The sequence below is a fragment of the Prorops nasuta genome, unplaced genomic scaffold (genome assembly GCF_024137725.1).
Source record: "Prorops nasuta isolate Cenicafe-Biocafe unplaced genomic scaffold, Cenicafe_Pnas_1.2 PNAS00019, whole genome shotgun sequence".
In the NCBI taxonomy this organism is placed as follows: domain Eukaryota; kingdom Metazoa; phylum Arthropoda; class Insecta; order Hymenoptera; family Bethylidae; genus Prorops; species Prorops nasuta.
In genome coordinates, this window is record NW_027116816.1 from 1651230 (window position 1) to 1664151 (window position 12922).

Sequence of the window (12922 nt, forward strand, 5' to 3'; positions counted from 1 at the left end):
GCAACGCAAACCGACAACTTGCCATCTTCCTGATGCACGCTTCCTTAAATAGAAATGCACGCAGGCCTGAAATCGTTAACGAGAGGCAAGACGATGCTGCAATTATATTCTCCGTTAATCATTGTTTCGAGCTGCGGCATAGCGCATACTGATTTTTTCCTCCCCAGCTATGCGCATGCATAACGCATACTCCATGCACAGTACATTACTTTTTTCGTCTATAATTATTTCGCCAATGTCCTTTGGCTATTCGGACCTATTTATGGTTCTCTCTGGAGAATTTACATGGAAATTCTCTCGGCGGCGCGCGGCGTTGGCGAAAGATCGATGCAACCATCCTCCGCAATTTAGCCGATGCGAGGCATAATCATCGTATCTACTATAAATCAATTTTACGCTCGAAACCATAGGAAAGAGTAGGCCGAGAAAGAATTGCAAGGGATAGTTTGTTGTTTGTAGGCGAATCCTACTTTCTTTCATACATTAGTCATATAGGCAGCAATTACTTTTAATTATTAATTTAAATCGCACTTTGGATCCAGATAAATATTGCGAGAGCATTAGGCTTCCGCAATTTCAATTAAAGCAGCTCGCTCCCCTTGCTATCACGCGAGTCTCGCTTGCAATTTTGCACGCATAATTTTTTTCGAGAGAGCACGCATTAAATAGCTTTTCGAGTCGACGCAATGTGCAAATCATGCGCTTCTAAGGATCTGGAATTTTCAGTAAACGGTAAAACCGTTGCTGCTTAATTATTCGAGTAGGACTAAAAGGAATGGTGGACTGGGTGTTCGATCGCGGGTTTCGAAGAAACGAGCCGAACCGATCGTTTCTCCAAACCGTATTCAGAGTTGTGCGGAATATAATAGGAGATTGGTTCGAGTCTCCATATAGTGACATATATACCGATCGCGAAGGTAGCAAGTATACGGTTGAGGTTTTCGTAGCAAAGTTCAGAAAATAGAGGCTAACTAAATTCAAGTAGTTATATGCTAATGGCGGCTATATATGCAGCACCGTTTTCGAGCATGTGAACAGCGTCTGCGGTAGAAGCCATACGTTACCTGAAGCTTTATGTCCGGAAGTATCAGCATGGCTCGTTCGTTGTTAAGAATCGCAATATTCAAGTCTACTCCTCGATCCGTGACCGCACAATCCAACGCAACTGTTGTTGCGTTGCTGCTGCGTTGCTACAAGGCTACGAGTTGCCCTGCGGATGCACCACCTAACCTCACCTGCCTCCCCACGCCTGTACGAGCCGTGAGCGAGCGCTCCAGCAATTTACACGCACCTCTGCCAAAGCGGAAGTCTCTCTCCCAGTGCAGGTCTCTCCTCTTCAGATCAAATCGGGGCCCGCACCGACCAACCAAAACCGAACGTTTCGCTCCAACTCTCCAACCGTCTTCGGATCACATGCCACCAGTCACACCGAAATTCCCACCTGGGACCCCTTTCCCCGTCCACCGCGTTCCCGGCTTTCACCCGATTTATTGAAATTTCGCCGAATTATTTCCTCCGGAACACGCCTCGATATCTGTGCGCAAACTTTCCTCGACCCTGACGATCCCGCGAATTCACTCTCTCGTCAACGAGACTCTTCCGCTCTCCTACGAGTCGACGATATCGCTCATCTACGATCTACCGACCTTGCTTGAGGCTAAAAAACCTCGGGGACCTTGAAAAACAGAGATATTAGCTCCGAGCCACAATGACATTTTACAGTTAATCGATTGCTGCGAGTGTCTCTCTCTCTCTCTCTCTCTCTCTCTCTCTCTCTCTCTCTCTCTCTCTCTCTCTCTCTGCTTGGTCGACGGCTCCTCCAGCCGTGAAGAAAAGTAATTTTCAACACAATTATCCGTAGTCAACTATATTCCATGGGAGATTCTAACCGTTAGCAGCGATCTACGAAGAGCGTTGAACTCCGTGTATTCCTCGATAGAACGAGATGAGAAACAAACGTGGAAAAGTTGTTTTGATGCCAGGATGGACGGAAAATTGAGCGAAAAGCCGAGGAAAATAAGAGTGCTCCGAGCGCGGCAGGCTCGCGGAAAGTGCTAGAATAATTGCGGCGAAAAGAAGCAAATTCTTCTCGCGCGCAGTACACTGACTCGAAACGCCGCGTTCTCGTAAATAGCGACTCGGTCGAGAGCAACGAATCGCTGTTGAATCTGTTATGATTGACGAGCTTCGCGCTGGAGGTCGCGAAAATCAGTTTTCGACGGCGGGACGCGTAACTTTAGAATGTTGTGTTGTGCTTCGGTAGCTGGAAGACGGAGATTTCGCGGAGAAAGATTGCCCGGTACGATTTTACGCTTTACTGTTGACTTCTCTACTGCGGACTATGGCGCGAACCGCCGTGAGTGAGTCTCCCATTCCTGAGGTTGCTAGCAGCTACGGGCACGGCTACGGGAGAAAGAGTAAGGGAGGGGAGGAGGAGGAGGAGGAGAGAGAGAGAGAGAGAGAGAGAGGGGGAGAGCGGAGGAAAGGAAAGAAAGAGTTGGACGAGTTCATAGCGCGGTGCGAGTGGGGATTGGATCAACAAGAGGGAACAAGGGGCACCGAGAACGATGGGGCACCACTGGCACCAGACAGGGCTATGTAATGGGGAACGATGGAACTGGAGGAAGAGAGTCTAGTCTCTATGTGTATGTACATACATACTACTTGATGTTGTTACTGCTCCTGCTGATGCACGCATCAAACCATTTCACGAGAAATTGCCAAGTCACTCTCTTCAAAATTATCACCTATAATTTTTAATACCTTATAATATTTTCTCCTCGTATCTTTTATGGTCAACGTCAATGCTTCTTTATAAACAGTGAATCGACCGGACTGCTACGCGCTTAATAGTCCAAACATTTTGATGTCTTGCGAAGGATGATATTTTACGTTACCCATTATCGTCAGTGCGTACAGTTCCTTTGAAAAATTATCACAACTTTTTCACGGGAAAACTTGAGTCACTTTGGCATTGTCTTTTTAACAATCATCAACTCTGTGGATAGTGCTTTTCTCTTTATAGACATTGTACGAACTTGATACTTTCTCTATAACAATGTAACTTTATTTAAAAAAAAAAGTAGAATAATAAGTGTGATTAAAAAATGCAGCTTAAAGAGAGAGGGAGAAGGTTTTCCATCAGTTTTTTCTTGTTTTGCAGTTATTTGTCATGCATTCAAAACGCTGTGAGCAAAAGAAAATAAAAATTGATCACGCGGGATTTATTTAACCGCACAGTCGCTAAAGCCCGTGAAGCTATTTCACGCGGAACAGACAAGTCACTTGGACCTTAAAAGGCTTGCGCAATCTTTTCTGGCTTCCAGGAGAAATGATCAAACTACAATTGCACTCTCAACGACTGGTGAAAGGACCGTTTTTCCACGTCCAAGATTTATAGGTGCATCGTCAATGTTCCATTGCAACTATTACAATTTTATAATCAACTTCACCACTGCAAACATTGTCCAACTACTGCTGCTTTTCTTTTTACCGTCTTCACCCTTCATCGCGCTGGCTTAAAATGACGGGGAATGACTAAATGTGAAAAATGCCTGGCGTGAGAGTTTTATCGCGCCATTTTACTCGTTTCCTACCAATTCCATTTGCAATATCGTTGAATCCAACGAAAATTAGTGTGCTCGATGTGTAAGACACGTATTTATTCCGAGTTACAATCCATTAAATTTCATAAAATATATTTGCAAAAGATAGGAACAAAAAGTCTAGTGAGTCATGCAATTTTTGCTACGAATTTATTATACGTAGAGTGATTACGTTAAGAGCGCGTGTGCGCTTGTACTAAATTTGCAAGCAAAACTTAATGGTATTATGGTTAATTTAAAGGATAACTCATATGCATATACCTAGTACCGATGTAAGGAAGTATATGTTTCATGTTTATATAAATTATCCAAAGGACGTTATAATTCAGATTTCTAATCAATGAAAATATTATTAAGACTGCATGTATAATTAATTCATTTTTATGCGATCGATTATGATTTTAAGTATATGCCGGTGCACCGGTTAAAATACACGATGTTCAGGGGACATCCTTGGCATATTTACTGGATGTATGGATATCTTCGGAGCGTTCTAAGGATGTTGTAGGGAAATTTTTGTTACTGGGGTAAGGCGATCTGGATTATAATTTTCTTTGTAAAAAAAATGTAGAGCTGCTATTAAAAACTAGAGAATTTTCTTTGCTTGAAAAATTATGAATTTTTCGGTAGATTAGGAAGAAAACGACACACATATGCAGATAAATATCACACGTGCCAAAATGGCAGCTAGTTATGCGGTCGTGTCCGCGCATATTGCCCCGCATACCTACAAACTGGTTCTGAAATGTTAGCAGTTAGAAAGCTGCCACGCGATATTGGCCCGAGTTTCGTGAAAATGGAGCGATTTGATCTCTTTCCTTTTAAATATGACTCAAATAAGTTTCTGATAATTCCAACATTTTTCCAATTATGTGTATATGAACTTCGGGAAAAGTTTATAGAGTAGATTCAATTGTGATTTCGGTTCATTGAACTACGATCTTCTGTGATTCAGAGGCATGAATGTATATAAACACACGTACATAAAAATACTACGCGTTACGTATATTTGTACCACGTGCACTCGCTGCCAGTTGATGATACATTCAACGTAACATGTAATATTATTTATGTGTTTCAGACATTCAATACAAGCTGTACTGGTCTGGACGTATAGATAAATCATTCATTAGTCTTCATTTATAATATAGGTACACACACCATGCAGTAATTTAGTCGACTACTTTTAATCCTAGCAAAAAGTAGTATTACAATAATAAGAAAAATAGCTGAAATTAAAAATTCAAATCACATTACTCAGAACAAATCCTTCATACAAATAGAAATTCAGAAATAGAAAAAAAATAAATGGAAGAGTATTTGAAATTTTGCATTTCCAAAAAATTTAATTTTTAACCAAAAGTATGCTTGCCTCGGGCCCTTGTTTTTTTATATTACATAATATCCGTATACTATATATTATACCGGTGTCTCATGAGTGATGGCCATGTTAATACCATCGGATAGGGGATAAAAATCTAAGTAAAAAAGTTCTAAAAACTTTTTTGCTAGCACTCTTGGTTAAAAAGTTATTTGCAATTAAAGATTCTCGATTACAGTAGCCTTCCTTAAAGAGGAAGATTGTTTTGGTCGCGCATTATAAGGCCAAAAATGCTAAGATTCTGTGAATTAAAATACTAAGAAAAACACAAAGTCAAACATCTACTTGAGCCTATGAAGGTTGAAGGCCGATCGGCAGTTTCGAGCGCGAGCGCCATAAAAACAATCAGAACATAAACACACAACATCACAGGTTCAAGTGGATGTTTGGCTTTGTGTTTTTCTTAGTATTTTAATTCACAGAATCTTAGTAGTATTTTTGACCTTATAATGCGACCAAAACAATCTTCCTCTTTAAGAAAGGCTACTGTAATCGAGAATCTTTAATTGGAAGTAACTTTTTAACTAAGGGTGCTAGCAAAAAAGTTTTCACAACTTTTTTACTTAGATTTTTATCCCCTATCCGATGGTATTGGCATGGCCATCTTTCATGCGACACCCTGCATATATATATTTAAAAATGCTTCTTTGTCTGTCATAAGTTGAAAATTTGACCTTTTTTATGGAACATCGCGAAACTCCACTTTTGATTTACAATATACAGCAGACTGTGCGATACAAATCATCAGAGATATATAGCGGCAAGAGAGATTAATTTGTTTCCAGAGAAAATGTGAGATGAAATATTTAAACAGAGAAACAAAAATGCAACAGAGTTTTCCATTGAAAAAGGAGCTCTACTCGGGTTATTTTATCAAATTGACAAATACACGAGAGTATCTATTCATCAAATGTACTGGCAATTGAATGTACATTGTGTGTTAAAATACTCTTGTACGGAATTAATCTGTTTTTATTCGATACGTCGACTTATCTAATCGAATAGAGTCAAATTCGCGTTTCTACGTCCAATTATATATTTATGGCGGCTGATTGAAATTTACATAATAAATCTATCGATTTCTATTATCCTGTCTAATGGATAAGTAAATACGTAGCCTTTCAATGCTATAAAAAACTTGCCTTTTAATGAATAGAAAAAATATTTCAGTACCGTTTGTAATTGGCATTATTGCTTAAAGCGTATTTGAATATTTCTACTTTCACCTATTAAATCATAAAGTTTTGCGCAATGGAATGTCACAGACGAGAAGCGCGTGGCTCTGTTGGCAAATCTTATCTAACAACCTTTGTTACTTTGCTGTTAAGTGTTTAATGCGCAAGATGAAGATTGGATTCTCTTTAACCGTTGATAATCGCGGCGCGTAACGTTGGCCAATATTATAAAGTATCGAGAAATTGACTGAATTGCCATAAGGGTAGAGACATTAAGGGAGTGGGGGTATTAATTTACCAATAGCAGTTAAGAGCATCGCATTATTCAATGACAATAGGTATGATCAATGAATCATCATCCATCGTTCACGTGTAAAAGAGACGGCGGCGGGAGCTCGAGGGGCACGTGCCTGCAATGCGCGCCCCTCCGTAACTTCAGAAACAGCACTTGCACTTGATGAGTGTCGACGAGTTGGTGACTCCCGATGACTCAGTCCGCGCCATCATCGGCATACGCTATTAGGCGTCTATGTATCGATAAATTTGACTCGTTCCATCCATTAGCTTATTTTGCTCTCGAAGCACGAATTATGGAACATTCGGCGGACATGTGAAAAATGAGAAAGTGCGCCGAATACTTTTTTCAATTGCAATTAGCATTCTTGGCTTGGCGAACGGTTATCGTGTGCTGCGTAATGACCGGAAAGCCCGATGTAATTTTCAAATGGCTTTAGGGACAAGTGTACAGAAGAAATGGCTACTTTACGTAATTTTTCATAGCCCTCTTTTTCATTCATAAATATTCTGCTACAATATCATTCTTCCGAATCGCTAATAAATACCACTTATCCTTACTAGCATCAAGATTGAAACCACCGAGATGAAAGTTATCTATATATGTTTTACAAAATTTAAGTAGGTGTAAATATTTTTGTCGCAGGGTATATTGCATAACAAGCTACACTTGCTGTTCTCTTGGCATTTGTCGTTCGGTGCAACCTACTTGTATTTTTTTGCAAAGTGGATCAGGTCGTATCGCCAAGCTCTGTTATTTAGAAAATTATATCCGTACGCGCGGAAGATTAACGTTGAAGAGAAGAAAGTCTTCCTGTGTGCGTAATGGACAAAATAGACACGTATTACATATATGGGCTCTATTCTTAATGGAGGGAAACCTCGCTCCAATCCGAAGACTTTGCGTTTCGGTGTCTTCCAGCTGGAATTATAGTCCAATCACAAACACCTCTGAATATTGAATATGTATATATATATATATATATATATATATATATAGTATGCATAAAGTGCACCCTTTGATAATACACATAGCGGAAACCGCACAACGCATCTTTTCTTTATTCTCAGCGCGTATCATTTCAATATTCTTACATTTTTGCTTAAATATTTTGCAACGTGCTACCGATTGCCACCAGTTGTACAGAAAATTTGCACGAGCAATTACGTCAGAAATGTGATTTATCGAATGTTAATATTTCATTTGGGAATTTTTGTAGTTTACCAAGCCCCGATTATCGGAAACCTCTTATGTAACGTTAGCTTTAATAATGTCAATTTTGCAGGATTCTATATACATATAAAACGGAGCCTCCAAGTTTTTATTTATGGGTCTCGAGATTGATGAATGAAAGTCGATAAAAGCGAATTCGTGATTCCTGAATAGTTATGGTGCTGTGTCGTACGGCATCAGGAAATGTTTATCTCGCATTTCTATTGATAACTTTTACCGTAAATGTACGGGCTACTATACAAACGCGGAATAGGAAATAGCAAAGCGTGCCTTTCTTGGCCTGCAAATACACCTTTCGCGCGCAAAACTGGCGACGATTACGAGCAACGTAAAATACCAATAATTTTATCGAACTTTTCCCTCCCAATAATTCACCAAAGAAAACTCTAAAGTATCCTGTTTTTATTATAACTTTTTCTCATTCAAAGTCCACTGCAAAAATTGCACCGAATCCGGCGAATCGATCTGAGAAAAACAATTTTTTTGTGGAAAAAATTTGAAAAGATTACTGCGAAATAATAAAAGATACAAAAAGATATAATTGCTAGCTTGAACGTATCTTTACGAGCTATTAAGAAGATTTCTTTTGAAAAAGGAACTTTCCATAGAGGATATTTATTAATGAATGACTTTATAGCTGCGCGTTTAACAGCGGATCCAATCAGGACGTATTCATGCACCTGCAGACAATTTTCGAAATTCAGCGACAGCCGTGATTTGGCCAAGGTCATACATCGGTCGGCAAGTGTATCGAACAGTCACTGTCGCAATACGTATATAACAGTCACTGTTGCAATACGTATATAACATCCTCCCGAAGACCCGTGTTAACCCCTCCCCTAGCTTCTTCCACATTATAAAACATCACATAGAAATATTTATGTAAGAATAATTACACGCAGACGCGTTCGGGACCAAGATGTCAAGATCTTCCAGCTAACCAGCACATTCTTCATCTACCTTCCACAAGTATGTATACACATTTATATATTAGTATAAGCATATAAGCTATATCAAACTTGTTATTCATATTTTGTATCTTGCGTACGTGATCTCGTGGAATACCAAATGAATTTTTTTTTTCTTCATATTATCGTTATTTCGTATCGTCATCCTTTGACGATGAATGTATAAATTCCAGTGACTCTTGTGTGCCACACGGCGCGGAATAAATGCAATTAGCGTAATTACTTTAGGTATTAGTGCCGATGAAATTGGAATTCAAAGGGACGATACTTTGACTTTCAACCGAATGCTCGTCGACAAACGAGCGAGAGTAATGGCGCTTGCATGAATAGTGTAGCGAGTGGTCTTCACCGAAGGAAGAGAGTATACACAGAAACCACATAACGTCGGCGGGCGCCACGTGACCTTGAGACATAATCTACTTTCAAATGAGGCTGGCATACCTGAAAACTGCGAAGATGTACATTTAAATATACTTAAGGTTTCGCTCACGAGCACATTTGTCACTGGGAAATTAACGAGACTCCGAGTAATGAGCTTATCTCTCGATTCTTGTTGTTCTTTGCTGATATTTGTATATGTCTACGGATAGAAATGTGTAATGATCCTTTTAAAGCTTTCATTATGCAATTAGTAAATAAAGGACGTAGCTTTGACTCTGAAATATTTACCTGGGATTTCCGGTTCTCCGTGTGTACACTCGGCTTATTTGGATATAATAGACAGCTGAAAGTTTGTTCAGGGTGATCCGAGTAGAAATATATGTATATATACGCTATGGTACAAGTGCATTAGAATTTCGAATAGCGGTATTCAGGGCACACCTGATATCCCAAGGTTGAAGAATTTCCAGTATTTCCTAGCAAGATATCTAACATCTCGCGTTAACTAATGGTGCCTCGATTAAGACATTGCTCCTGAGCGAGACAATAATTGATTTGGGAGGCTAAGCGTGCACCTATATATGTGTATAGAGGTATAAGAAGAAGAAGCCATTGTAAAGGTAAATCGTTCGAAATATATTTTCAAATGGAGTACAATGCGTGGATAAACGAAACAGAACGTTGTCTTAATTGCAGAATACATTTTAGTGTAAAGTTTCTTCGGCAAGTAAGTGACAGCAGATGTGAAATCTGTGCAGAAGACAATAGACGACGCTTTTCCCCCGTTTCATTTGGGTAATTGTAAAACGTAACCTAAAAGAAGAAACGACGCATGCATGAGAATTAAAAGCAGGGCTAATCGCGGTACAGTTTCCACGATATAAAGCTACTATCTCGAGATAACATTGTACAAGCAAATGATATTACGGATGAAACTGGATAGAGAGTGTTTAAAAAAAGATAAAACACTATGAGTGGAGGAAGAAATGAAAGTGATCGCGGGCCTTGCCATCTTTCATTAGATCTTACTGCACAGTCCTGCTAAATTATACGCGAGATAATGATATAGTCGACATATATTTTTCCCTGAACACGTTACAACCGTCAATTTAACTTACATCTGGCAATTAACGATATAGTATATATACTATAAAGGCGTCAGGATTAATCGCGATGAACGTGGAAAGTTTATTATTTATTTAGAGTTTGGAACGTGCTCGGGACGGACGCCTTCCGACTCTCTTCCGAGAAGAGGTCTACGGCAAAATAAAGTAGACGATTCAAAGTTATTGTGAGGTATCGAAGGAGCAGTGCAGGTAGCGCACGGGACAAGGTAGTCCCATACACGATGCTTGATAAATGCCTTCAATTTGTCCGGCGATAAATGGCTTGTTTGACGCAATTGAATTACATGTTCATGGTGAGCTATTATGAGAGGTACTCGGCCCGTGAAAGACGCAATGTGGCACTCTGTCGTACGCAAGATTTTACCATTAAAATATGATATGAAAAGAGTTGCTTACCCTGACGAATCGCTGCTTGAAGCCATCATCAGCGGCTAAATCACCCGACACAATAGGAACGTTCATTGTAAGTCTGGCATTATATGTGTGTATTCCTTATAATGTACAGTGAGCACTTTTCAAGGCACCAAGATCCAAGTAAGACCACTAGGAGAGAATACTGCTTGGCAGCTCAGTCTCGGTCATCGCTGCTAAAAGGTACGTTACGCTGCTCGTGGCCGGAACGCAACGGAGAAGCTGAAGCGATTACACACACCGATTGCCGTGTGACAACTTTCGTTCGCATGTGCGCAGTAGATCGGCAACAGCGCGCGGATCGAATCGGATCAGATCGGAAACGGCGATCGGCACTCGGCGGGTAGCTTCTGCTCCGCTGCGCTGCTAAACAGTAGTCGACCTGAACACTTTTCAGATTCTCCTCATTCGACACAGGAGCAATAAAATTTTTGAAAATCAATTCAACGCGAACGCAAAGATTTCGGCAGGTATTTCCACAAGGCGGCGCACCGCAGGTAGAAAAGTGTTGCCGATGGGAAGGTATGGCAAGGCAGTTGTGTTGAACGAAAGAGAGGTTAGGCGAAGAAGAGGACCTACCGAAAAAGTCCCTTTTGCGCAGATGCAAAGCACAACACCACGGTAAACACACGAGAGACGGCGCGACCAGCGCGAGTGAGAAGAAAGAACTGCACTCTCTCTCTGGAGTCTCAGCTGCCCAATTGTTCTTGTAGCATGGCATCCGCTTCTCTCTCTCTCTCTCTCTCTCCACTCTACCCTCGAGCGAATTTACTCAAAGTTTGCACGCGGAACGCCCGGTGACTCCAACAGTTTCTGGATGAATGTCAGCAGTCAGCCAGTGAGGTGACCAGAGGTGACTGAGGGGATCGAACGTAACATATACCTACCGGAGAGCGTGACACCTTGTGGTGGAAGCGTGCGCGCGTATACAACACTAATGCACTCACACCGACTGATCGAACATCGGCACATCAAGCGTCGCTTCGGAGCTCCCCGTGAGTCAGAAGGTAGCCAAGCACACGCGTAAACTTTAGATCGGATCAGCGACATTACCGATTCAACATTCTCAGTATATCGAGTGAATTCTACGTTTCCTACATTTTTGCCAAGTCTCAATGCCACGCGTATTGCCCTCTTGGAACTTGGATCTTCCTCTCTTCGCTGGATTCCTCGCGGAATCGATCGGCCTTTTCGATCTGCCGGCTCTTCGGTAGATTCTGCATGAATGTCAGCCAGATTGGAGCTTTCGTGTATACTTACGTACACACCGAGAGTGAAACACCTTGTGGTAGAACCGAACACACGCACAGATGTAAGCGCTTACATAGATGTACCTCTTTCGTCCGCTCACCGCTCTCTCTCTCTCTCTCTCTCTCTCTCCGTGTCCGCGATAAGCTAGTGTGAGAGACACTCATACACCGCCGCAAGATACTCGAGTGTGTTAACGTAATCACGGGCGTAACTGGTAAGGGACCGACGGACACCACTCTTCTGACCTACGCTTTCAAAGGTTTCAACATTCTCCATAACCGGTCTCCACCTCCAAGCACCGTGCAGTGTACACATCACGCACACAATTTTTACTTTTTATATAAAAACTTTTACAGCGAAAGTTCACTTGCAACGAGTCCACAGCTGCCAAACGATCGATCGAACGAGCAGAATGAAAACGTTTTGCAGTTTAAGAGGGGATTTTTGAAGGATCGCCAAGAGTTGGATCATGGAATAATTTTGTTGTTTCGGTTAAAATGTTAATGAAGAGAAACGGTATGTCCGTTGACTTTGGGTATATTTTGCAGTTACGCCAATGGATTCTGGTACCCATACCAAGATGATGTGGCATACACGGATGGATATAATAGCAACGGGCGCCAAACAGAGTGGGACCCACTGTAAGAGGCCTCGCTCGTGCGCTCGCTCGCTTGCTCTGTAGTACTACCTCTGTGACGTCATGGGTGAAACGTTACCAATACACGGAGACTGTGCCGCAGGTAGAGAGGGAATACACGGGCAGTCCTGCTGGCTGGTTATCCAAAGTTTTTACCCCTTCCATCGAAGCCCTGTAAAACGCGCTTGTCTCTCCAATTCTAAGGTCGAATTAAAATCGAAGATGCTCCTCAAGGTTGTTGGGTCAAAGTCCGGTTTACCTCACGATACCAGATCTCGTACGCTGTTTAATCCACGCCTCGTTGATTACAGACGTTATAAATCTTTTATATCCTCCACGAGGCAGAGTATTAAAATAACGCAATAAATAAGTTCTGGAAGGAATTTTAATAGAAAGGCGTCAGTGACCGCGTCTCTCTAAATATAAAGCGTAGTTAAAATCGTCGCCAGTACCCTCTG

At 41.2% G+C, this 12922-nt stretch overlaps 1 protein-coding gene across 3 annotated transcripts in view; it reads right to left on the reverse strand.

Moving 5' to 3' along the window:
- Rhp (rhophilin) overlaps window positions 1-12842 on the reverse strand; it is a 29531-nt gene extending 16689 nt beyond the window's left edge. For 2 of the 3 annotated variants that reach the window (XM_066739051.1, XM_066739050.1), the window contains exon 1: window positions 10562-12842. In XM_066739051.1, the coding sequence (XP_066595148.1) occupies window positions 10562-10627 (66 nt within the window). In that variant the 5' untranslated portion in view covers window positions 10628-12842. Of the gene's footprint in view, window positions 1-1064; window positions 1762-10561 lie in introns of those variants that run through there. The other variant, XM_066739052.1, reaches the window with a different exon arrangement.
- Window positions 12843-12922: the final 80 nt, after the last annotated feature.